Raw genomic sequence first — 26,774 nt, 5'->3', positions numbered from 1 at the left:
TGGGGAATCAAACCCAGACCAGCAGGCTTTGCAAGCAAGTGCTTTTAACTGCTAAGCTGTCTCCCCAGCCCATGTGTTAGCTTTTATTGAAGTCACTGGGCTCAAAGACAGGAAGAAAACAAATGGGAACTGGTTGTTGTGGCGCATGCCTTTAATCCCAGCATTTAGGAGGCAGAGGTAGGCAGATTGCCATGGGTTCCAGGCTACCCTGAGACTACATAGTGAATTCAAGGTCAACGTGGGCTAGAGCGAAACCCTACCTCAAATATTAAAGAGAGAAAGGAAGGAAGAAAGGAAGGAAGGAAGGAAGGAAGGAAGGAAGGAAGGAAGGAAGGAAGGAAGGAGGGAGAAAACAAGTGGGAAAAGAGTGGGTATGTTGAGTGCTGGAGAGAGAACACCCCCTCACACCCAGGCCACAGTTCCTGTCCTCAAGCACCCCACAGAGACATCAAATGAACTGGGCTCAGATTCTTCCTCTCCTTTAAAATGTTTGAGGAGCAGAGGGGACCGCCTGCAGCTCTGGGCAGGGAGGCTTTTCGCGCCTAGTTTCCCAGCCCTTTCAGAAAAGGAAGATCTGGGAAAGGCGAATCAAAAAAGGCACCGCATGATAAAAAGTGTGAGGGTGAGGAGGAAAAAGAAGGAGTACTCAGAAACCTGAGCCGGGATTCCTCAAGTGGGGAGGGAGATTGATCCCACAGGAGCCTGGAACAAGAGGCTGATCAAAGCAGGCCAAGAAGGACAGGGCTTCCTTCCTTTTCAAGGGGCCTATTGTGCACTTGACTTCAGATAGCGGCTTTTACTCCAGACACTGCGGTACCGGTCCCTCACAACTCAAATAATGTTGGAGCTATCTTGGGCCCCACACACACTGGAGAGGGTTCAAGCTGAGGGCAGGGAGTGTGGAAGGGTCTGGAAATCCCCAAGAAGCTGGCCTTCCTCCTAGCTGGACTCCCCTGTCCTCTGGGTGGTCTGAGGCAGGGCTCAGATGGAGACACTGTTCTCGATAAGGGGAGGGTCCAGGTAGGCATAGGGTAGTGCCAGGCTCTGGTTCCGTTCTCTGATGTCCCTTGAGATCTGGGCCAGGCAGTTCTGGAAGGCTGCAATACTCTGCCTTGGGGCCTCCTCTGTGAAATGTTCATCCGGGTAGGTTCCCAGAGGCCTCTGGAGAGAAAATAAGGGAAGAGGTGAAGATGATGTTAAGGATGGCATGGAGAAGAATGGATGCCAACAAATAAAGGGTAGGTAGCTTCTAAAGGTACAAGTCAGCCGTGGACAACGCAAGCCCTTAAATCATAACCCCAAACCACTACTTCGCTACAGCATCATGCAAAACAGCCCCCAAATGCCTAAATCCCACAATATAAACGACAGAATGTGAGAGCCAAACTTCAGTGCTCTGGCATTGGGCGACCCTTTTCGTGTTACTCTGACTCTAAAACTCCCACATATACAAGGGGGGGTATGGATCCAGAAAACCCGCAAGACTCCTTCCAGCGTCTGATCCTCTCTTCGAAAGAACAGAGTCACATTCATCACTGAAAAGGAGTTAATATAAACATAAGCCAACAAGTAGAATACATCTGCTATCTCATAACTTCACAAGATACAGCCCTCCAGGTAGCTTCACAATTAGCCAACATAATGGGATTTTGCCAACACAATCACCAATACCATAACTTTGTCACACTTTGTAACATGACCAACCACTATCAAGAAATGTCAGGACTGGGCTGGGGAGATAGCTTAGCAGTTAAGGCATTTGCCTGCAGAACCAAAGGATCCTGGTTCAACTCTCCAGGACCCACATAAGCCAGATGCACAAGGGAGCGCATGCATGTATCTGGAGTTCGTTTGAAGTGGATGGAGGCCCTGACATGTCCATTCTCTCTCTCTCTCTCTCTCTTTTTCTCAAATAAATAAATACAATATATATATTTTAAAAAGAAATGTCAGGACTGCCCAGTAAGGTGGCGCATGCCTTTAATCCCAGCACTTGGGAGGCAGAGGTAGGAGGATCGCCACGAGTTCAAGGCCAGTCTAAGACTACATAGTGAATTCCAGGTCAGCCTGGACTAGATTGAGACCCTATCTCCAAAAAAAAAAAAAAAAAAAAAAGTCAGGACTGGGGAGATGGCTCAGCAGGTGCTTGCTTGCAAAGCCTGATGACCCAGGGTCATAAAGCCAGATGCATAAAGGGGTACAGGTGGAGTTCATTTGCCACGGCAAGAGTCCCTGGAGCGCCCCCACCTCTTTCAGAAATAACAAGCATATTTTTAAAATATGTCACAATATGGGGGTGGGGTGGGGGGGAATTACCATGGGATATATTTTATAATCATGGAAAATGTTAATAAAAATTAAAAAAATTAAAAATTAAAAAATAAATAAAAAATAAAATATGTCACAATAATGTTCAGTCAGTGCTATCTCGTGTTCCTTCTCCCACGACTACATCACAGCACTCAGTCACAGGCAATCGCAGGAGTCCAGCCTCTGGACAGCACGCTTCCCACCCTCTGCAACCTTCCTAAGGAAAAGTGTGCCAGTACCACCGGCATGCAAACTTTCATTTTTCTTGTTTTATTGCCTTGGTGAAGCCCTTCAGACTAGCTTTTATTTTTTAATGTCTTTTTTATTTATTTACAAGAGAAAGCATGGGCATCCCAGGATCTCTCGACACATGTGCCACATTGTGCATCTGGTTTTATGTGGGGATTGGGGAATTGAACCCAGGTCTGCAGGCTTTACAAGCCAGTGCCTTTAACCACTGAGCCATCTCCCTAGCCCTGCTCAGACCAGTTTTAAATAATAGCATTAGTTTCTTGCCCATGGCTTTTTTTTTTAAACTTTTTATCTTTATTTATTTGAGAGCAACAGGCAGAGAAAGAGACAGAGAGAGAGAGAGAGAATGGGCGCGCCAGGGCTTCCAGCCACTGCAAATAAACTCCAGATGCGTGCGCCCCCTTGTGCATCTGGCTAACGTGGATCCTGGGGAATGAAGCCTCGAACCAGGGTCCTCAGGCTTCACAGGCAAGCGCTTAACTGCTAAGCCATCTCCCCAGCCCTTGTCCATGGTTTTTAATGAGAAGCAATCTGTTATAAGTACCTTTTTTGTTTGGTTGGTTGGTTTTTGTTTTGTTTGTTTTGTTTTCTGAGGTAGGGTCTCACTCTAGCCCAGGCTGACCTGGAATTCACTATGTAGTCTCAGGATGGCCTCAGACTCACAGTGATATTCCTACCTCTGCCTCCCAAGTGTTGGGATTAAAGGTGTGTGCCACCATGCCGGGCTAAGTACCATATTTTTTAAAATATACTTTTATAAAAACTTCTTCAGGGGACTGGAGAGATGGCTTAGACATTAAGGTGTTTGCCTGCAAAGCCAAAGGATCCTGGTTTGACTCTCCAGAACCCACGTAAGCCAGATGTACAAGGGGGTGCATGCATCTGGAATTTGTTTGTAGTAGCTGGAGGCCCTGGCGCACCAATCCTCTCTCTCCCTCTCTCTGCCTCTTTCTCTCTCTCTCTTCTCAAATAAATAAATAAAAATAAAGTTTAAAGGGCTGGGCGTGGTGGCGTATGCCTTTAATCCCAGCACTTGGGAGGCAGAGATAGGAGGATGCCGTGTGCTCGAGACCACCTTGAGACAACAGTGAATTCCAGGTCAGCCTGGGCTAGAGAGAGACCCTACCTCGAAAAACCAAAAAAGAAAAAAATAAATTCTTCAGGAACTTTCATTTCAAAATGAGCTTCTCTTAGTAATGGCTGTTGACACTGATCAAGTAGGTTTCCAGCAAGTGTTAAGATAATTATATGACATCTTCTATATTGATGTAAAATATCGTATTGTTGGATTTCACAAGGATGAATCAACCTTTCATCTTTAGAATAAGCTAGATATTGCCATGGTACATTACTGTTTACCATACACTATTGGCCTTTATTGGCTCATATATTTTTGAGATCGCTGTAGCTAAATGGAGTTTATAATTTCATTTCTTAATAACAGCTAACATGTAATCAAATGATATGAACCACCAACCACATAACAACCCTTAAACAGGTTATTTTATTGGTTCCACTTTACAGATAAGGAAATTGAGGCTTAGAGAGGCCAAATTACATGTCTAAGGTCACATGGCTTCTAAATGTGAATCCAGGACAGCAGACCTCTGATGAGGCCTGCCTCCTTCTTTAAGAGGACTACCTCAGCAAACACTGGGGTCAGAGTTCTCTAATCCAGCGACACAGTCAGGATCTTCTACCTTTCTTACGTTTTCAAATGGTTTGAATTGGGCTGGAGAGATGGCTTAGTGGTTAAGGCACTTGCCTACAAAGCCAAAAGGACCCAGGTTCAATTCCCCCAGGACCCACATAAGCCAGATATACAAGGTGGCGCATATGTCTGGAGTTTGTTTGCAGTGGTTAGGCCCTGGTGCACCCATTCTCTCCATATATATCTGCCTCTCTCACTCTCTCTCTCTCCTCTCTCAAATAAATAAATAATAAAAAGGTTTGAATGACTTGGGAACTTTTCCTTCCTTGAAGGCTTGACAGGATCAGACCTTTCACCTTTATGTATGATTTTGACTTGAGCCTTTCCTCCTCCTCTCCCCTCCCTCCTCCTTTTTCTGTTCTTCCTCCGTTTATTTATTTATTTTTAAATTTGTTTATTTACAAGAAGAGAGAGATAGAAGACAGAGAGACCACACAGGATGGGTACTCCATGGCTTCCAGCCGCTGCAAACTGACTCGGCGCCATGGAACCACCGTTGTTGGGCTCTTCAGGCAAGCTCCTTAACGGCTGAGCTGTCTCTCCAGCCCTTATTTAGTTATCTATTTTTATAAAAATACAGAGACAGGGAGGGAGGGGAGAGAGAGAGAATGGGCACACCCGGCCTCCAGCCATTGCAAACAAACTCCAGATGTGTGCGCCCCCTTGTGCATTCAACTTTATGTGGGCGCTGGAAATTGAACCCAGGCTGTTAGACTTTGCAAGCAAGTGTCTTAACTGCTGAGCCATCTCTCCATCCAGGCTGTTTCTTCCTTTTTAAGAAAAAATATTTATTTTATTATTTATTTGAGAGAGAGAGAGGCAGATAATACATAGAGGGAGAACGGATGGGCCAGAGCCTCTAGCCACTACAACAATCGCTTGTCCCACCTTGTGCCTCTGGCTTTACATGGGCCTGGGGAATTAATCCAGGATCCCTAGGCTTTGTAGGCAAGTACCTTAACTGCTGAGCCAGCCTCTTCTCCCCCGCCACCAGGTAGGGTCCCATTCTAATCCAGGCTTACCTGGAATTCACTATGCAGTCTCAGGCTGGCCTTGAACTCACAGAGATAGATCCTCCTATCTCTGCCTCCCTAGTACTGGGATTAAAGGCATGCGCCACCATGCCCGGCTTCCTTTTTAAGTAGTAATACAGGCTGGCCTTGAACTTGCAACCTTCGGGGATTATAAACATACACCACCACATTCACCTCTTATGTATAATTTTGGTTTCTGCAGAAGTTTCAATTACTTATATTTTTAGAAAGTCATTCATTTTATCAAGATTTCCAAACTTGTTTGCATAAAACTGTAAGCAACATTTTGTTATAATCTAAAAAGCTTTCTTTGTATCTGTGGATGTACATCTTTTCCTATTCCTAATATGTTTTTGTACGTGCATGCATTGTGCGTGTTTGCGTGGTTGTAAGTACATGGGCGCATGTGTACGCACGTGTGTGGAGGACACAGGTCAATGTCAGGTGTCTTCCTCAATCACCCTCCAACTTACTTGTTGGGAAATGGTCTCTCACTGAACCTGGAACTCACAGATTTAACTCTACTACCTTGCCAGCAAGCCCGAGGGGTCCTCCTACCTGGTTCCTCAGTGCTGTGGTTATATATACATAATACCATGTGCGGCTTTTTGAAAAATATCTATTTACTTACTTATTTTATTTATTTACTTGCAGAGAGAGAGAGAGAATGGACACTCTAGGGCTTTCTGCTGCAGCAGAGGAACTCCAGATGCATGTGCCACCTTGTGAATATGGCTTTACATTGGTAATGGAGAGTGGGACCTGGGCCTACAGGCTTTGTAACCATCGAGCTTAATGTTATTTTATTTTATTTATTTGCAAGCAGAGAGAGATAGAGAGAAGAGAGACAGATAGAGAATAGGGTTAGAATAGAAAACGCTAGGGCCTCCAGCCACTGCAAACGACACAAGTGCCCCTTGTGCATCTGGCTTACGTGGGTCCTGGGGAATCGAACCTGTGTCCTTTGGCTTCACAGGCAATCGCCTTACCTGCTAAGCCATCTTTCCAGCCCTAACCATTGAGCTATCTGCCCAGCCCCTGCGCACATGCACGGCTTTTCCATGCGTAGTGGGGAACCAACCTCATCCTCATGCTAGTTCAGCAGTTACCAACTGAGCCATCTCCCCAGCCTAATGTTACGTCAATATGTTCTCCTTCCCGTCCCTTTCTAGGTTAGAAGTGTCTATTATTATTTTTGTTGTTTTGTTTTTGAGGTAGGATCTTGCCTAGAATTCACTATGTAGTCTCAGGGTGGCTTGAACTCATGGCGATCCTCCTGCCTCCTCTTCCTGAGTGCTGGAATTAAAGGTGTGCACCACCACATCTGGCTATTATTTCTTTATAATATTGGTTCCTTTCTTTTTTTAATATTTTATTTTTATTTAGTTATTGTTTCGAGGTAGGGTCTCACTCTAATCTAGGCTGGCCCAGAATTCACTATGTAGTCTCAGGGTGGCCTGGAACTCTCAGTGATCCTCCAACCTCTGCTTCCTGAGTGCTAGGATTAAAGGTGTGCACCACCATGCCCAGTTTATTTTTATTTATTTATTTGACAGAGATACAGAGAGAAAAAGAGGCAGACAGAGAGAGAAAGAGAGACAATGAGTGCGTCAGGGCCTCCAGGCACTGCAAATGAACCCCAGACACATGCACCACTTTGTGTATCTGGCTTTACGTGGGTAATAGAGAATTGAACCTGTGTCATTAGGCTTTGCAAGTAAGCACCTTTAATCACTGAGCCATCTGTCCATCTTTCATTCTTTCAAGACAGGGTCTCACATTACAGCTCAGGCTGGCCTCAATCTTGCAGCAATTCTCCTAGCTCAGCCTCCTGAGTGCTGGAATTACAAGTGTGAACCATCATCACACCTTGTTTACTATTAGTCTTTTTAAAGAGTTAACTTTGGAGCTGGAGAGACAGCTCAGTGGTTAAGACACTTGCCTGCAAAGCCCTAGGACCCATGTTTGATTCCCCAGTACCCATGTAAAGTCAGATGCACAAGGTGGCGCATGTGTCTAGAGTTCATTTTCAGTGGCTGGAGGTCCTGCTGCACCCATACTTCTCCCTCTCTCTTTCTCTCTCTCTCCACCTCTTTCTCTCACATGCTCTCAAATAAAAACATTTAAAGTTAGTTTTGTGTCTTGTATACAAGACTGATATCTAATTTCTGAATCAATAGTAAATAATCATGTAAAAAGTAGAGCAGAGGACTGGAGAGATGGTCTAATGGTTAAGGCCCTTGTCTGCAAAGCTGAAGGACCCAAGTTCAGTTCCCCAGGACCCACAAAAGCCAGATGCACAAGGTGGGACATGCGTCTGGAGTTTGTTTGCAGTGGCTGAAGGCCTTGGTGCACCCATTATCTTTCTCTATCTGTCTCTCTTGCAAATAAAAATAAATAAAATAAAAACACATTTTTTAAGTAGAGAATTGTGATGGACTGAGTTCATCACATACTCCCTCACTCAGAGACATTGAATGAATTGCTTAATCTTCTAACTGCAGCTTTCTCCCCTGCAGTTGAAACTGTCATTCACTGAACACTGTATGCCAATACTAGAAATATAGTTACTTATTTGTTTTGGTTTTTTCTTTCTTTCTTTTTTTTTTTTTTTCTAGTTTTTTGAGGTAGGGTCTTACTCTAGCTCAGGCTGACCTGGAATTCACTCTGTAGTCTCAGGGTGGCTTCGAACTCACTGTGATTTTCCTACCTCTGCCTCCCCAGTGCTGGGATTAAAAGCGTGCGCCACCACGCCCAGCTCTTGCTTTGTATTTTAAGACAGTGCACACAACGTATCTGACTTGATGAACGGGCATGATGAACCCTCAGTAACTGCCAGTGCTATTTCGGTTGTTGTAAGTTTCCAGGCTCAACTTCTCTCTGGCTTAAGGCAGGGGCCCTTCCCCCACCATCTGCTTGCTCACTCATTCCTCCAGAGACAGAAAGTAGTAAGACTCAGGGACAAGTCCCTGTCATTCCCAGAGTAAAAGATGGTAAGTAAACACTTGCTAGGGAGGGTTGGTGAGATAGTGTTTGCCTGGCATGTTTGAGGCCCTGGGTCCAATCAGTTTTATAGTATTATGTATATATATATCCTGTCTGTGTGTGTGTGGTGTGTGGGGTGTGTGTGTGTGTCTGTTCTGAGCCAGACTATGGTACCAACTTATCTGGAGGCTGAGGCAGGAGGATGGTGTGAGCCTAGAACTTCAAGGCCAACCTGAGCATGGTAGAGAGATCTCTCCACAAACAGAAAACTTGTTAGAAAGGTACAGCATGTGCACCCCTCCTAACGCCCTAGTTTATGGAGAGAAATGATGCTCACAGGTGACACGTCAGTTTGATTTTGGTGCAAGACCAGGAGGCAGAGTAGCAAGACTGATACTATGCTCTGTGAATGGTCATGATGGTAATTGGTGAGTCAAGGGCCGCTCACCTTGCCTAAACTATTTAACTGCCTCACATCTGTCTCTTGCCTCCAAACTTGTCCCTGTCACCCATTCACACAGCCACAGGAGTGCCCTTGATGAAACAAGCTAAGTCATGTCACCTCTGGTTTCGAGTGGCCCAGCTGTCCTCTGAATAAATGCTTTGCAAAGTCCCGCCTTCCTCTTCTAGCCTGCCATGTTGAACAGTGGGAACTTGTTCCGACAATGCGCTGGTAGACTCTCCCCTCCGCTCCTCAGCCCCCTGCCTAGAACCCTGACCTGCCCCTCCTTTGTCTGCCAAGCTCCTGCTTGTCCCGCAGGTTTCAGCTTAGGTGCCATTTCCTCCAGGAAGTTCTTCTAGACCCATTTAGGTTCCACGAGGCCCTGTCCTTACCTCTGTCCCGGGACTCTAAGCTCATGGACAGTGTTCATAACTTAACACCAAGGTCTGGCATACCAGGATGCAGAGGAAGTGGTGCTGAATGAGAGAATTAATGTATAAAAAAGGGGGCTCAGCTGGGTGTGGTGCCGCACACCTTCCATCCCAGCACTCAGGAGGTAGAGGTAGGCGGACTGCCATGAGTGCAAGGCCACCCTGAGACTACATAGTGAATCCCAGGTGATCCTGGGATAGAGTGAGACCCTTCCTCGAAAAAAGAAAAAAAAAGGGGGGGGATTCAGAATGAATGGGATAAGTTAATAGGAAGTGATTATGATCAAAATATACTATGTAAACATATAAAATTAACAATAAATATAACATGTGAGTACCTCCTGCAACACTCCGGTATCTTTCTTCATTTATTGTATGTCTCAGACCATAGGCTTCAAGAAGGCAGGAGGGTGTCATTCAGGTTTGTGTAGCTGTTATCCAACACTGTGCATAACTGGTGATACCTCAACATGTTTGATGTTTGAATGAATTCGTGAGTGGTTGATAGATGAATGCATGGATGGATGGATGGATGGACAGAAAGATGGATTGGTAGCTTGTAAATCACACAGAAGTTGTAACTGGCACTGCTTCAATGCGTGTCTCTGGGATCAAGGCTGTAGAGATGGCTTAGCAGTTAAGGTGCATGCCTAGGAAGCCTAAGGATTCAGGTTCGACTCCCCAGAACCCATGTAAGCCAGATGCACAAGGTCACACATGTGTCTGGAGTTCAACTGTGGTGGCTGGAGGCACTGGTGTGCCAATTCATTCCCTCTCTCTCTCTCTCTCTCTCTCTCTTTTTCTCTCTCTCTCTCATAAGAAGCTGGGCAGAGCTGGGCATGGTGGCGCACGCCTTTAATCCCAGCACTCGGGAGGCTGAGGTAGGAGGATCGCAATGAGTTGGAGGCCACCCTGAGACTACATAGTGATTTCCAGGTCTGCCTGGACTTGAGCGAAACTCTACCTCGTAAAACCAAAAAAAAAAAAAAAAGAAGCTGGGCAGAGGCATAAATCTCAGCACGTAGTCCCTAAACCACCCCCAGAAACATCTGCCACCCCCATTCCGCTGCCTAGTCCTGTAATGCCCAACCCGTGTCCCGGCCCCTCTGCATACACACCTGGTCTTTGGGCTCTTGGCTGACCAGCCAGAAGAGGAGAAGGTTGTTACAGGTGACGTTCACCTCTGGAAGAGTGTCCAGGTAACTCTTCATGGTGGTGGTCCCCTTGGTCTGAGGTGGGGGCTGCCTCATGGATGATGGAGCATTAGGCATCCAGGCCCCAAAGTCATGCTGTGGAGAACCCCAACCCCAGCTGGGTCAGCCGGCTAGAGCCAGCATCCTCTTCATCATTCCTGATTCCACCCTTATCACCCCAGGCCTGCAAACTGGGAAATGAGGGGATCGTGGAAATTCCCAAAAGTGGGGCACAAGCCCAGTTCACCCCTTGACATTCCCCACACAGCATTCCAGGACAGAGTGGAATGAGTCACCAGGGAAGGAGGAGGACCTAGGAGAGGCAATCCTGGAAAAGGGCCTTGGGCTGGCATGCCTCACCGGGCAACCTGAGATGCCATCCGACCCAGTCCGTGTCAAAACAGGAGCCCACAGCTCTCCAACCTGAGTGGCCATTGTAACTGGGGCCCAGCTACACCCAGCTGTCACTCAACACTGGCCCTTCACCCACCCAGTCACACCACTCCAACCTGGATCATAAATCCCAATCCCGACCCACCCATGCTCTCAGCCAGAACTCTGACCTCAAGTCCACTGCTCAGCCCAATACGCCTTCGGTGGCCCAGCGCCCTCAGGCGGGCCCTCCACAGCCGGCCTTCTCCCCCCAGCCTCACCTGGCCGCTATTGACAGCAGCGTGCTGGGCGGAGCAGTTAAAGATGATTGCAGAGAGGTACTTGACCAGCTCTCCTGGACTGCACAGCCGGCTTGGGAAGCCTGGGTATGAGGAGGAAGGGAAGAAGGTGGAGATGGGAGATGCTAGACTCCTGAGTGAGGGCTGCTCAGGGCAAGAGCTCACTGCAGGGGGAGAGTAAGGAAGTACGGGATGCACATTGGACACAGCTGTCCCTAGACCAAGAGCAGCACTGGAATGCAGCTGCGGATGGCCTTCACCAAGGGCTCTGGTCTCTGGAAGGGACCAGCATAGGAGCTGCTTCCTGGACCAGAGGATGCTAGCTGACGGGCCTCAGGATGGAGCCAAGCTCTCGCCAAGCACCAAGCTGCCTCTCCTGGCTCTATCTGCGGGCCACATTTGCCCTTAATGGTTTAGTTCTGCTCCTTTTACCAAGATCTGTGCATATCCCCATTAGTAGGTCACCTTCCTGACTTAGCAGCGGAGACCAGTGGTCACACGTATGTCACTCCAGAGTGTGCAGAGAGTGAGGCAGAAAGAAGCATTGAAGGCGGAACGTGGCACTTAGGGAAGGTGACGGGACAGAGACAGGAGCTGGGCAGGCTGCAGCAACTAGAGGAGGCCTTGCTGGAGGAAGATAATCAAGCATCTCTCCAGGTTAAGGGACGGGTAAGATTTGAATTAAATATATACGTTCAGGTATAGCAGCCTTTGGAAGGCCTAGGCAGGGATATATTTGAGCCCAGGAGTTCAAGGTCAACCAGGGCCTTGAGAGACCTCATAACAAAATAAATAAAACTAAAAATAAGAAGCTGGGAGTAAGGGTTGGAGAGATGGCTTAGCCGCGCTTGCCTGTGAAGCCTAAGGACCTCTGTTCAAGGCTTGATTCCCCAGGACCCACATCAGCCAGATGCACAAGGGGGCGCACGTGTCTGGAGTTCCTTTGCAGTGGCTAGAAGCCCTGGCACGCCCACTCTCCTCTTTCTCTCTCTATCCTCTTTCTCTCTCTATCTGTTCTCTCTCTATCTGTCACTCTCAAATAAATAAATAAAAATAAACAAACAAACAAAAAAAGAAGCCGGGGGTGGTGGCACATGCCTTTAATCCCAGCACTCGGAAGGCAAAGGTAGGATTGCCACCCTGAGACTACAGAGTGAATTCCAAGTTAGCTCTACCTCAAAATAAATAAATAAATAAATAAAATAAAAATAAGCACTCGGGTGGTAGAGGTTGGAGAATCACCGTGAGTTCAAGTCCACCCTGAGACTACATAGTGAATTCCAGGTCAGGCTGAGCCAGAGTGAGACCCTACCTCAAGCTCAGCTCAGTTCTCCTCTCTGCACCAAACTGACCTCATCCATGGTCCAACTTATCCAACTGCTCAGGCCCAATCCATGCACTATCTCACACCAAATGCATCAACAAAGACCTCTAGAAATTCAGTTCTCTCTCTCTTTCCTGTCTTTAGCTTTTTATTTTATTTATTTATTAGATACACAGAGAGAAAGAGCGAGAATGGGCATGCCAGGGCCTCCAGCCACTGCAAACTCCAGATGCATGCCCTACCTTGTGTATCTGGCTTATCTGACCTGGAAAATTGAACCTGGATCCTTAGGCTTCACAGGCAAGTGCCTTAACCACTAAGTCATCTCTCCTACCTCTGCCTCCCAAGTGTTGAGATTAAAGGCGTGCGCCACCACGGCCGGCTAGAAGCCCATTTCTCTTGACACCTCAGTCTCCATCACTATCCAGCCAGTATCATCTCTCCTGGATGAGCCTGCCACTTAGACCCTTGTTGCCTTGTGGCCCACTGAGTGACCTTTTAAAATTACAAACCAGGGCTTGTGGGTATAGCTCAGTGCCCAGTGCCACAAGGTCCTGAGTTAGATCCCCCACACCACAAAAGGAAAGTCACAAATCAGATTGTGTCACCTTTCACTAGAGCTACCTAAGGAGTTCCCCATGTCACTTACCTTACCGTGGCTTGATCTAGCTCCATTCTCAACTTTTCTTCCCTCCACTAATTATACAGAAGCCACACAGGGCTTTGTGGCAGTCCTTAAACACACCAGTCTGCTCAGAGCTCGGGGCCTTTTTTTTGTGCTTACCATCCCTCTGCCTGAGAACCATCCCCTTCACTCTGTGTGGCTGTCCATGGTGCGAGCTCCCAGACAGCCCTCCCCTGGCCACTGACCTGAAACAGGCCTTCTACTTAGTTCTGGCTTTCTTCCTAGAGTTCGTAGGCAACCTATCTGTTGATCATCTGTATCTCCCTCCCTTAAAGAATGTTAAGCTTCATTAAGACCAAGGTTTTTGTCTGTTCACTGCCAAACATCAGCATCTAGAACGATATGTAATAAATATTAAAAGGCCTGTAATTATTAGTTGAGTGAAGCAAATGTATGAGAGGGAAAGAAGCTGGAGTGGGAAGGCATGGGGCGTGAAATAAGATAGGTGAGGGGACAGGGAAGGGACCTGGAGGCGAGGCCGCAGCGCAGCCTGGGGCATGGTCTGCTAGGCACTGCGGCTCTCAGGGCAGGACCCTGAAGGCCTAGCAAGGGAACAGCGGGGAGGCTGGAGAGGGGAAGCAGACAGACACAACGCAGGAGCATGTGACACTGTAACTAGGGTGGTGACAATGAGAAATGACAGCTCTCTGGATTGAGGAAGAAGAGGGGAAGATGAGTCAAAGAGTACCCCCTAGGAGCAGAGAGAGGCTGGGAGGGAAGATCAGCTGTCAGCCTGGCAGTGGGAATGTTCTGGCTATCTGTCTAAACTTGGAGGCTGTGAATGAAAAAATAAAGCAAGAGTCAGACCATCTGTGGGGCTTTTCTGTAGTTCCTGTTGCTTATTTTTTTTTTTTCCACTGGGGATATGAAGCCAAAGACACAGTGACAGGGTAATGAGTATGTTTTACCTTTGAATATATGAATCTAGGGTAAATTTGTACCAGTTGGAAGGAACTAGTGTCATTCTGAAGAATATTTGACACAAGAAATCAGGGACAAGTTTAATAATAAATAAATAAATAAGACAGGCGTGGTGGCACACACCTTTAATCCCAGAACTTGGGAGGCAGAAGTAGGAGGATCGCCATGTGTTCAAGGCCACCCTGAGACTACATAGTGAATTCCAGGTCAGCCTAGGCTAGAGCGAGACCCTACCTCAAAACAGAGAGAGAGAGAGAAAAGAGAGCTGAACCAATAGTAAGGAGAGCCCAATCTGAGTCTTAAATAGGAAACAAGTGTTCCAGAGGAGAGAAGCAGTCTGCAGAGAATGCTTAGGGTTAACAGTGGGTTTGCAAAACGCCGGGAGAAGTCACCCTTTCAAATACCTGAGAGAGATCTGGCTATCACAACCTTAACCCAGACCACACTTGTCCTGGTTAACAGTGGACGAGCTGGCGTCTGGTGCCTCCCAGGGTGATGCAACACATAGCACACAGCGTCACTGGAGAAATATTCTTGCCAAAAATGTGCAACCCTTAGATATTCCTTCCGGTTTATAAAAAACACCGAAGGCAGAGGAGTGAGATGGGTGATGCCATGAGAAAGCAATTAGCTCAAGTCAAAGGCCAGACATTCCGCAGAGCGAGTCTGGGCTCTTCTGTAAGTCCGCGTCATGTCATGGCTGAAAGCAGGGGACAAGATGCTGCGCTAAGTCAAAAGAGACTTTAGAGTCGAAGCAAACAAAATACCACATGTGAGCTCCACTGGCTAATAGGGGAAAACAGGGCAGGTGGGGACCTCTGAACATGCCCTCGATGTGAGGGTGACACTGGAGGGTCCTGCCAGTCTGTTACGGGTAGAGCCATGTGTGCCTTTCACTGAGAGTCCCCGGGGAAGGGAGGGGTTCCCTGACACCCTCAGATCCAGTTAGAATCCAATGCCCAGGCTTCCCTTAAGTCCATCCACCCCCATGAATCAAGGTGGCACAGCATTTGCCTGCCATGTGGGAGGCACTGGGTTCAATCCCCAATCCTGGGTTTAATCTACAAAAATTAATTGTTAATGCCGGGTGTGGTGGCACACGCCTTTACTCCCAGCACTCGGGAGGCTGAGGTAGGAAGATCATTGTGAGTTCAAGGCCACCCTGAGACTACATAGTAAATTCCAGGTCAGCCTGAGCTACAATGAGACCCTACCTCAAAAACAAAACAAAACAAAATAATAATAATAATTAATTGTTAAAAGGCAGGCTATAGTTCAAAGGTAGACCACATAAACAGCATGACTATAAACTCAATCTCAGCATCCTGCCTCCCCCAAAAAAAGACAAAAGAAGAGAGAGAGCACCAAGTAACATAAGTACTATGATTATGTGGAAAAATGTCATTTCAGCCAGGTATGGTGGCTCATGCCTATAATCCCAGCACTCAGGAGGCTGAAGTAGGAAGATCACCATGCGATTTAGGCCAACCTAGGTGACAAGGTGAATTTCAGGCCAACTTGGGCTAGTATAAGGCCCTGCCTCTAAAAAAGGTGAAGGGGAAGAGGAAAAGAAAAAGTAAAGAGAGGAGGAAAAAAGAAAAATGTCATTTTTCACTAGAGGTGAAGTATGATGACTAATTTATCTTAAAAGGCTTTAACACTAAACAAAATAAGCAGATTAATCATCTATGGCAAAATGTTGTCCACTGTTAAACGTGCCAGGTGGGTAAGCGGGTTATCTATTACAGTATTTTCTATATAGTATGTTTGAAAAGTTTTGTCTAAGGGAGGAGGGATGGCTCGGCAGTTCAAGGCACTTGCTTACAAATCCTGCTGGGCCTGGGTTCAACTTCTCAGTACTCACAGAAAGCCAGACACACAAGGTGGTGCATCTGGGGTTCATTTGCAAGACGCTCTGGTGCGCCCATTCGTATTCCTTCTCATTACCTCCTGCCCAGACAGAGCTCCCCTATGTGGCCACAAGAAGCACTAAATCAGCCGAAAGCCACATTTTCCTCAAGAAAGGTCCCAGGCCAGGGCAGGAGGAATTGAGGACAGGCATTTAAATTGCTTTAATCCCAGCAAGGCCATAAATTGCTTTTAGAAAAGAGAAAACATCCCACGGATCTTGTGATCCTTGGCGGTGTTCATATTTTAGGAAGAACCTGGAAGCGCTGGTGAGGGGTAGGTGGGGTTTGTCAGCCGTGAACTTGTTTTGTTTTGTTCTGTTTTGTTTTGTTTGTTTTTCAAGGTAGGGTCTTTCTGTAGCCCAAGCTGACCTGGAATTCACTATGCAGTCTCAGGGTGGCCTCGAACTCACAGCGATCCTTCTACCTCTGCCTCCCGAGTGCTGGGATTAAAGGCGTGCGCCACCACGCCCGGCTGGACATTCTTCTCTATGCCCTAGCTGCTCCTCTGCTAAGCGGGACAATAATAGTATGCACTCCAGGGACTGGGGGTGTAGCCCAGTGGTACAGCATGAACCTAGCATGAACCAAGCCCTGCATTCAATTTCCAGAAAATCAATAAATAAGAATTGATTAATGGAGCTGTTAAGGCGTTTGCATGCAAAGCCAAAGGACCCAGGTTTGATTCCCCAGGACCCACGTCAGCCAGATGCATAAGGGGGACCACACATCTGGAGTTCATTTGCAGTGGCTGGAGGCCCTGGCACGCCCTCTGTCTCCCACTTTCTCTGTCAAATAAATAAATAAATAAAAATAAAGTACATTAAAAAAAGAATTGATTAAGGGATGAGGAGGGTCTCTAGGGTGAGAACTGGATCATCCAGAGCCTGTGAAGAATGTGGGGTGGGGGGAGGGGAGGAGACAGAGGAGATACCTGAACTCTCCCGGCCCAGGAACGCCTGGGTAAAAATCTCGCCCACCCAGGCCTGCAGTTCCGAGTCCTGCTGCACAGCCGCATCGCTGCGATAGTAATAGCTCACGATCTCTGAGACAAACCTGCAGGAAAGAGATGCTGGAGTAACCTTGGGCCCAAGCCTGCACAGACTCCAGGGCAGATGACATTCTGACTCGCCAGTCTGGAGTCCTCAGGGAAGGGGGGGAGTCCAGTGGGATCCCTAGATTCAGCTGGAATCCAGGGTCCAGGTTTCTTAAGTCTCATTTGCCTTGGTGAATCAAGGACCGTCTAGGCCTCCTCCCTAGGGACAATGATGGAGGGGGATCTGCATCAAGTGACCTCCTCTGCCTGCCTGGATGAGCCCTGGTCCTCTTCTGCATTCAGCACGCAGTCACCGCTGTTTCACAGATGACCCCAGCTCACAATCCCCACGCGTAGGAATTTCTTATGCAAGCCTAAGAACACCTTGGAGTCCTCGGCCGCAGGCGCCTCGCTGCCCCCCAGCCTGAGGACTTGGGCGGTCTGCAGGGGCTGCAGGCCCCAGCCCCGCACCTCTCAATGGCTGACCAGATCTTCAGCCCATCGTCCCGGTAGTGGTAATTGGGGATGTGCATGACGCCGCGCGCCCGGAGGCTGTCCGGAAGGCAGAAGTCGGTGTAGGTGAAGTGGGCCAGACCCGTTCTCATGAGGTAGATGAGGCCGCGCCTCCCGATGGACGTGACCTGCGGACAGGGCGCAGCTGGACTCCGCAGGTTCGCCACCCCCTCCCCCAGTGACTCCGAGCGGAGCTTCCGTCCTGTGCCAAAGCAGTCCGCCACAGATCAGATACCCAAGCGGGCTGCGCGGGGTAGGTAGTGCCCTGGAGAGTGCCAGGGAGGAGATCTGAGATAGCTAAGAGAGGCGAGAGCGCAGGGTCAGCAGGTGGCACTGCTGGGCTTGGCATGCACTCTACAGAAGCCTGCTGGACCAGGGCGTGGGCCCCGCGGGTGGATGGATGGGCAGGCTGGATCAGAGCTCAGGGGTAGTGCCAACAGGCGGAGAGGGGTGCGGCTTTAGGAGGAACTACCCCTCCATCTAGGGCACCGGAGCAGAACCTGCGGGCGGGGCCGAGCATGCTCGGGGACAGGGGCCTCGGGATCTGGACGGGGTCCGGGGAGGAGACCCGCACCTTGTCCACGAGGCCGTCGGGGTTGAGCAGCGTGGCCCTGGCGATAGTGTTCACCTGCAGCGTGTAGCGAGTGTGGGGGAGCAGGAGCTACGAGCAGAAGGTTACGTGAGCCCGAAAGTCCCGGGCTGCCGTGGGGGTCACCCCGCCCCGCCCCCACCCGGCGGCGCGCACGGACCTTGTAGACCGGGTGGCAGAGCGGCAGCTGGCGCAGGGTGGCCACGGAGAACGCCTCGCACAGCAAGTGCGTGCACAGAAAGTGAGTGTTGTTCTCGTGCACCAGGAACTCGGAGTTGCGCACCCACGTCTTGGCCAGCAGCCAGTCCCACTCGCAGTCAGTGGGCAGGAAGATGGGGCACTCCGGCCCTGGCACCTGGCCGAGCTGCAAGCGAGTGGTAAGGGAACGGAGCCCAAGACCCGGGGCGGGCACCCCGCCAGCCCCGCCCCGCGCTCACCTGGATGGCCAGGGGCAGCAGCGTCCCCTGCGGGTTGACCCACAACAGGCAGAGCGGAGCGGCCACGTGCTGCTGGCGACCATTCAGGCAATTGACAGGGGCCTCTGCCAGGATCCAGTAGTCGGCTAGGAAGATGTTGCCCTTCTGGAGAGGGTGCAGAGAAACTCAGCACGTGCCCCGCTCCCCGCTTCTCTCTCGGGTTCCCCCCCGCCCGCGCCCCATCTCAAGGAGGAGTTGAGGTGCCCAATTCGAGCTTCAGCAACTCTTACTGCCTGCACGAATGACCAGTCCTGGGCACCGCACCCTTCCCAGAATGTCCGGAATGAAGTCCATTGGGCAATCTCTCCCCTGGCCTCTGGACTTAGGCAACCCAGCGTCCTCTCCACCTCTCCAAAACACCTTGACCTTCTTACTCCCTCGACTCAGAAGGAATCCCCATCCGAGATCCATCTCAGTGTGTCTAACAACAGTAAAATCAACATGCTATGCAAATTAGCCAGCCACAACTCCATCCTCTGGGAAAGGCCCGAGGGCTTGGCTGTCCCGGACAGACTGGGTTGTCGTCTATCCCACATCTTGAGAGCTGGTCCTCTATGATAGTGTAAGCTCAGCCTGCCCTTGGTCTGCCTCCAAGATGCCCCAGAACAGGCCTTCATCCACCCCGAGCCTTGCCTGTCCCTCATCCATGTCTTCTTTCCTTCCCAGCAGATGAGCCGCCTGTAGGCTCCCACGAAAACCTCTACCCTCTACACACAGCCCTCATCCGTACTGGCAACCTGCCTGTCTCCCTCGTGTTGGGCCCGGGAGCGGCCCTCACCCACCTCTAGCTCTGTCTGCAGGCAGGTGCTTGGGCCCAGCACTGGTGCCAGCATGTCACTGGTGACAGGCAGCTTGCTGGGCAAGCTGGAGAGGCAATGGAGCATGACAGGATTGACGCCATTCAGGTACTGGTACCCAAAGAAGCTGTCCTCGCACCAGTGCTCCGTGACGTACTCTGGGGGGGGGGGGAGAGAGGGAACCCGTGGATCCAGAAACTACTTTGCTAGGTCCTGGTCCTGTCCAGCCCTTCGTTCATCACTGGGGTTGTTTTCCTCTCAGAAACAGTGTGAGGCAAGTGCACCTACATCTTCACTTATGTGAAACACTGAGGGTTAGGGACATGAAGTGATTTGCCCACGTGAGTCGCAGTTCTGGTACTAGAAACCAAGTGTTTTTTATCCCAAAGCTCAGAACATAGGAGTAGAGAAGGAGGTTCTGTGACCCTGGCCAGGACTAAATCACGATAAGCCGAGTGTCTCTCTCTCTCTCTTCCCACTCTTGTATTCTTGTTCCCTCCTCTGAGAAGGTACCTGGGCTCCTGCGGGGAATCTAGGAGATTCCAACACCAAACACAAAAGCCCATGCCACTGAAATCTAGCAGTGTCCCTGGGAGGACAGGGAGGAAGGGCACGGGCATGACATCCAGCAAAGGACTGGCACCTTCTGGTAGGTTCCACACACCTGAAGTGAAGGTCTTGTGACACCAGAAGATGTTCCGAATGTCATCCAGCTTCTTCCAGGAGCCCTTGCGGTCCAGCAGCCCTCGAATCTTCATGCCCAAGGATCTGAGAAAGGGTGAAAGGTGAGAGCAGGGATTGGGGTCTGCTGGAAGCTAGTGTTCTGCACCCCGGAGAGAAGAACCCAGCCATTGCCCAAGTAGAAGTGGCTAAGGGCACACACACGTCTGAGAGGGGCGGGTCCAGGGCTCGGGGTGCGGGAGCTCTGCCCACTGGGAATGCCTGGGACCCTTGCTGGAGTTTGCTTGTCTGCCTTGTCGTAGTTCTTCCACCGCTCCCCTCTGCCTGAAGAAAAGCTCCAACTGCCCGCCAAGTCCATGACTCTTGCCCCACCCCCAAAATTTCTACAACCTTTTCAGATTTTTTTCCCTCCCTGTGCACCAGATAAGGCCAGCTAAGGTCTGCTTTCCAAACACAGCCCTCAGCATCCCTTGTTCACCGCTGGACCAGGGAGAGTGGGGTTGTGAGGCTGAGGGATGTACCTCTCCCATTGTGTGATGTCTACACTGCTGGAATTCCTTTTTGTTTGTTTTTGTGTTTCGAGGTAGGGTTTCACTCTAGCGTACTATTCACTATGTGGTCTCAGGGTGGACTTGAACTCACAGTGATCCTCCTACCTCTGCCTCCTGAGTGCATGCACCACCGTGTCCAGCTTGAATTTCCTTTACCATGAGCATCATCTTACAGCGGGGGGGGGGTGAATTTAGATCAGCTTTCCCCTGTTTCTAGAGCCTCACTCAGCTGGCCGTTCCTAGAGAGGCATCTCCTACAGTATTGAAGTCTCTGTTCTACTAGGTGCAACACAGATGCAAATTCCTTTATGCACTTTTGCCTGGCCTCCCCAAAGCACAAGCCGTAGATCTTTCACAGTTCACTAATCTCCCAGTTCACATATACCAACCCTCATCTCACGCGAGCTCCTTAAGACAAGGGCTCGGGTCAGTGTGTCCTGGTATGCCCAGTGGGCTGTGCGTGCTGAAAAGTGGGCAGCTGGGGAAGGCGGGTGCGTGCCGGGGGGAGGGAGGGTGGTGGGAAGAGGGATCAGTGATCTGACAGGCCCGAGGGTGAGGTTACCTGTGCTCACTAAGTGGCTTGGACAAACATGTTGAGGGCCTCCCAGTCACAACCCTGAAGATGAGGAAAACTGGGCAGAGCTGGGCGTAGTGGTGCAAGCCTACAATCTCGGCCACTCTGCCGGCTGAGGCAGGAGGATCGCACACTCAAGGCCTACCTGAGCTACAGAGAAAAACTGGCAGGAAGTTAATGGTGAAAGCAGAGGCTGAGAAGGCAAATAAAAAGAACAAAAGGAGATCTTCTCTGTCCAAGAGCCCACCACAAATGTCCTTCAGAACACCTTGCCGGCCGACCTGTGCCAGGCTCCCATTCCTTCTGGCCCTGCTCATAGCCCCATGGCGCTCACCCAGCCTTACACCCGTGCACTCCTCTAAGAATCAACCCAGGTCACTCTCTGCCTTCCCACATGTTCCTGCCCAGGCCTCATCACGTGTATTCATCCTGTAACCTAAGCTTCCTGTGAACTCCACCCGTCACAGGCACTCCCAAGCGTCCATTCCCTCGCCTCCACATCCATTTTCTATCTGTCCATCCTTCGCTGGGAGAATTACTGTGGACACTCAGGCCCAGCCCCGTCCTGAGCTCCTCTGGCCCTCCACGCGCAGCCCTTGCTCTACTGGCCCATGAGGCTTCCGTACCCAGCCTGGATTTGGCAGCCACCTAATGTCACCCTCATTTCTTCTCTCCTGGGCTTACTTTCATCCTTCCTGTCTCTGTAACAGAGACCTGTTGGACCCTGATGCCCCCGCCCCCCTCTCTCCAGACAGAGAAGGTAACTGAACTGCCTCAAGCCACAACATACGTACAGCCCCACATGTGGATTTAAGAGTGATAATGGCCGGGCGTGATAGTGCTCGCCTTTAATCTCAGGACTCGGGGAAGCAGAGGCAGGAGGATCACTGTGAGTTCAGGGTCACTCTGAGACTACATAGTGAATTCCAGGTCAGCCTGGGCTACAGTGAGACCCTACCTCAAAAAACAAAACAACAATAACGCCAAAAAAGTGCTAATGACTACTGAGACAACTCATTGTTTGCACACATGTCTCTTTCCTGACCCTGTGAATTCTTCCCTGTCAGAAGACATCTCCAATTACTGCTACTAAGGAATATCCACTGAGAGACTTTGTATTTGGAATTACCTCAATTCTCCTACGATATAGGAATGCATGTGTCATTTTACCAGTGAGGCAACTGTTTAGAAGCTATATAAAATCAAGGTTACAGCCAGGCGTGGTGGCACGCAGCTTTAATCCCAGCACTCGGGAGGCAGAGGTAGGAGGATCACCATGAGTTTGAGGCCACCCTGATATTAAGTAGTGAATTCCAGGTTAGCCTGGACTAGAATGAAACCCTACCTTGAAGAAAAAAAAAAACAAAGTTACATATTTATTTATTTTTTGTTTTGTTTTTTGAGGTAGGGTTTCACTCTAGCCCAGGCTGACCTGGAACTCACTATGTAGTCTCAGGGTGGCCTCAAACTCTCAGCGATTCTCCTACCTCTGCCACCCAAGTGCTGGGATTAAAGGTGTGTGCCACCACACACCACTTAAGGTTACATATTTTAAAAGTACAGGTTCTGGGGTTTGAACCTGACATGGTTTGACTTCACCTTCTCAAAGTTTAAAGGATGGGGTCTCAAAAGCTAAGTGTGGGGACGCACGCCTCTAATCCCAGCACTCAGGAGGCAGAGGTAGGAGGATCACTGTGAGTTCAAGGCCACCCTGAGACTACATAGTGAATTCCAGGTCAGCCTGGGCTACAGTGAGACCCTACCTTGAAAAACAAACACAAACAAACAGAAGGATGGTCTCTCTATCCTCCTGCACATGGCCCCACGGACCATGTTCTGCTCAAGATAGGAGTCCTGAGTGAGGTAGGGTATGCAAGGGTGTGGGAATACTGAAGGACTAGAGAAAAGGAGGCTGGTGAGCAGGGAAGCGGACACGTCAAGGTCCATTGGAAAGAAGAATGGGGGCAGAAAGAGGGGCTAGGGACCACACATAAGACTGGCATCATGGCAGGAGGGCATGGGCTCACGCGGGGATGGCATTGAAGAGCAGCGAGATCGTCTTGGTGGCTGAGTAGCGAATATTGGGTTCCATGTGGAGAAGAGATGGGATGTCAATTTTCATGGGAATGCAGGGCAGGTACCGGTTCCCAGGACTGAAGAGTGTCAAGGACGGAAACCAGTCAGTGGGATCTGTAACCTGTCCCCCGTAATTCCTTCACTCATTCTTACCCTGGGCTCCTCAGCCCTCTCCTCATTCCTGGCACTCCCCTGCCCTTTCTACTCAGAGCTACCCACTTCATTGTGGCTCACTGTTCCCGCTCCCTTGGGCCCAGTGATGGCTCCCCTCTGCTCCCCACATTTAAGAAAACTATACATGTAACAGACACGGATATTTCCCTTGAGTCTGCAAAGCTCCACCCTCAACATCCTTCCCCTCCACCTTCATCCCAAACCTTGGTCCTCACTTGTCATCCTGGTCTGCACAAGGGGCTGTCTTGGTCAAGGCAAATTTCTTATCTGACTCCATCTCCTCAAAGCTGCTCACATCCACCATGCGGGGGAAGCCAGGTGCATAAATCTTCCAGCTACTCCAAGAAAAGGACAGAAGTGGCCCACGCTTGAGACACACAGAAGCTTTAGCTCCTGGAATTCACTATGTAGACTCAGGGTAGCCTCGAACTCATGGTAATCCTCCTACCTCTGCCTCCTGAATGCTGGGATTAAAGGCATGCACCACCAGGCCCAGCAGAAGCTTTAACTTTTAAAGATATGACCTCACATGGTGTGGTGGCACAAGCCTGTAATCCCAGCCCTGGGGAAGCAGAGGCAAGAGGATTGATGAGAATTCCAGGCCACCCTGAGACAACATAGTGAATTCCAGGTCAGCCTGGCTTAGAGGGAGACCACCCTACCTTGAAAAACCAATTTTAAAAAAAAGGAAGTCAATTTGCCACCTCACCGGTAGCATTCTTGTCGAGCCTGGAGTTCCCGTTTCCTGTGATCGAGCAGGAGAGGAAGGGAGTCCTGACATATGGTTTTCGCTGTTGAGAATGAAAATGGGTTTTTCTTTAAAATCTTCAAACATCTCCATGTGCAAACGTCACCTGAACCCCTCGATCTTTCCCCAATCCACAGCCACCTCATGTGTGTCATGTGGCGGGTGGTCTCATGATCTTTGTTCATTCCTCATGGATTTGAGGCCATGGCACCTCCAAATTGAAACAATGTCCCTGTTTGTGGGTCTGTCTCCCTTCCTTGAGAGCAGAAGTTACGTTCCTCACTGTTTGCACTCCCATCTACTTGGGATCCAAACCCGGGTCCTATGTCCCACCACTCTGGGCGCTGTAACTCTCCATCTTTAATGCCGGGCCCACCTGTTCCTGGCCGCAGCTCCACGGTGCAGTAGCCCTCAACCCACTGATAGCAGGGGAAATGGACAACGGTGCCATCCGGGGCGGTGACCACAATGCGACTGCAGTACCAGGAGTCCTTGGCAAAGCAGGCGAAGCGCTCCTTGTGTAAGCGCAGCAGCAAGATGTCCCCCAGCTCGGCTGCACAGCGCACCTTATACTTCTGAACCTGGGGGCGGGGGACACCAAGGCCGGTGAGAGGCAAGGAACCTGTGAGGCTATCCTTGCCCCTCGCGAGGGAGGCTCCGTGGCGGCTCCTCCTGGGTGGATCCATAAAACAGCAGCTGCTGACCCATGCGGTTCTCGCGTGAGAGAGGGGCGCCCCTTCACGCAGGTGGAGGCGGGCACCACGCAGGGGCCGCCTGGGCCGCCTTGCCCTCTTTGGCAGCAGGGTACTCTTGTATTGGGTCACCCAAAGACAAACCCTAGGGGCTGGAAAAGAACAGAACCCTAGAGAACTCGACGGACGAGGAAATTCAGGCTCAGCGTGGGGAAGGGACTGGCCAAAGCCCAGAGTGATGATAAGAGGAGCCCGGGGCCAGTTCAGACCCCAAAGGAGACGCGGAGCGTCTGGCACCCTGAGCTCAGCAGGATGTGTGGCAAGTAGTAAACCTCCGCTCCTTCGGGGTACCCGCGGGGTCTCCCCCTCCGAGGCCCCGCCTCGCTCTCCCGTGTAACTCACCGACCCTGAGGCGAAGTCCCTGCCCACGCGATCCAGCCGCTGCTTGGGGCTCTCGCCACACGTGCCCACCAGTGTGGCAGAGATGTTGTCCAGCGTGCCCGCCTTCAGGTACGGTCCAGTGGTCACACACAGGCGGTACACGGCCATGATGGGGACAGACAGCGCCGCGCACACCAGCAGCTGCTCGGGGAGGTGGGCGGCAGGGGGGACAGGTGGACTGGGGGGAGGAGGGGCTGAGAAAGGCTCAGCTCCCAGGGATGCTCCTGGGCTCTGTCTGTCTTACAGGCGCTCCCGGCAGGTGGCTCAGGCTTCCTCTCCCCACCCACAGTCGGGCACCCCAATACCTGTTTGCTTGCCTCTGACACAGCCGGTCCGCTGGCTGGCTCAGCCAGATGGATATCTAGCAGGAGCCCAGTCCACTGGGGAGAGAGAGGGGGAGGGACCAGATGCTGAGAGACGAGGAGGTGACGCCCGTATGATTGGGACAGACACTGTCCCTCCCGGCCCGGTCAGGGGCACAGCTTCAAATCAAGGAGCCCTTGTCCACACACTCCGCGGGGTCGCCCCTCTCCACTACCCTCCCCCTGCCCCTGTCCTCCGGTTTACCAGCCAGAACCAGGACTGGGCACAGAGTCCCGGGATTCCTACATGTGAATCATTCGTGTGAATCACACCGTGCACAGATGAGCTGCAGCGACCTAAGGTCACTAGTGACCGCAGCCCAGGCGGGTGGGCAGCGCAGACAGGACCAGCTCTCCGGCCTTCGGCCCCGTCTCCTCCCACTCGGAGGCCAGCCCAGACCTCGATTTCTCCTTTGGGGAAAGGGTCGACGTGGTGGCGGAGGAGGAGCGCGGGCGCGCGGCGTCCCGGGGCCCGCGGCTCCTTCTTCCCGCCCCGGGCCCTCCCTCCGCCTGCGGGGCCGTGGGCGCGAGCCGGGCGCCGCGCCGCCGCACCCGGTAGCTCGCAGGGCCGCGCGCCCGCCCGGCGGCCCGGGAACCGCGTGGCCCGCAGCGACCCCGCGCGGCCAGTGCCGGCATCGCGCGAGTCCCGCCCGCGCGGCGGCGTCCGCAGCGCCCGAGACCCAGCGGCCGCCACGCTCCCGTGCAAGGAGAAGGCGCCGCCGGCCGCAGCCGGATTCCACCCGCGCCCCCCGACTCCACGTCAGGGACTTTGCACGCATACGCCCCCTCCCTCGGCGCCTGGAGACGCCGGCACATGCGTAAGGGAAAATCTCTTTTAGTTAGGAGACGGAGAGAAGTGCAAGGGCCCGGATAGCTCAGTCGGTAGAGCATCAGACTTTTAATCTGAGGGTCCAGGGTTCAAGTCCCTGTTCGGGCGTCTGCTCTCTTTTAGAAAGAAAGCTAACCACTGCAACCTGATATTTTCATTTTGGAGAAAACAAAGAAATAACGGAATAGCTGTCTTGTTTAAAACGAGTGAAGTCAAGTGGGTCTGGGATCTAATTTTCAACAAATTACAAACGAGAGGGATAATCAGACTTAAGAGCTACTCGTATGCAAACCACATGTATGAATTTTCTAATTTCTGGAAGCCACATCAAAGACTAAAGTTAGCAAAATTCATTTTCATGATGTTTTA

At 50.7% G+C, this 26,774-nt stretch overlaps 1 protein-coding gene and 1 non-coding gene across 5 annotated transcripts; one reads left to right on the top strand and one right to left on the bottom strand.

Annotated features, from left to right (window-relative positions):
• Positions 1–248: 248 nt before the first annotated feature.
• On the bottom strand, positions 249–26,003 carry Aloxe3 (arachidonate lipoxygenase 3). 4 transcript variants are annotated; one of them, XM_045131170.1, is made up of 17 exons: positions 25,782–26,003; positions 25,520–25,594; positions 25,176–25,355; positions 24,458–24,662; positions 24,043–24,124; positions 23,549–23,668; positions 23,111–23,236; positions 19,942–20,045; positions 19,263–19,435; positions 18,442–18,585; positions 18,165–18,368; positions 17,990–18,076; positions 17,374–17,543; positions 16,801–16,922; positions 11,012–11,112; positions 10,284–10,454; positions 249–1,161 (listed from the first exon to the last, which is right to left on the bottom strand). In XM_045131170.1, the coding sequence occupies exons 3-17, from the start codon at positions 25,320–25,322 to the stop codon at positions 982–984; spliced, it is 2,136 nt and encodes a 711-aa protein (XP_044987105.1). In that variant the 5' UTR covers positions 25,323–25,355; positions 25,520–25,594; positions 25,782–26,003; the 3' UTR covers positions 249–981. The 4 variants fall into 4 exon arrangements, with proteins under 4 accessions (XP_044987105.1, XP_044987106.1, XP_044987104.1 ...); XM_045131171.1 differs by having other exon boundaries at positions 25,824–26,003; XM_045131169.1 differs by having other exon boundaries at positions 18,442–18,582; positions 25,824–25,884.
• A 437-nt stretch (positions 26,004–26,440) lies between these two features.
• Positions 26,441–26,513, top strand: Trnak-uuu. The gene has a single exon. It is a non-coding gene; the product is annotated as a tRNA-Lys (tRNA).
• Positions 26,514–26,774: the final 261 nt, after the last annotated feature.

Source organism: Jaculus jaculus, chromosome 12 (genome assembly GCF_020740685.1).
Source record: "Jaculus jaculus isolate mJacJac1 chromosome 12, mJacJac1.mat.Y.cur, whole genome shotgun sequence".
NCBI classification, from domain to species: domain Eukaryota; kingdom Metazoa; phylum Chordata; class Mammalia; order Rodentia; family Dipodidae; genus Jaculus; species Jaculus jaculus.
The sequence above is the reverse complement of the archived record's forward strand: the minus strand, read 5'-3'. Positions and strand labels throughout refer to the sequence as shown.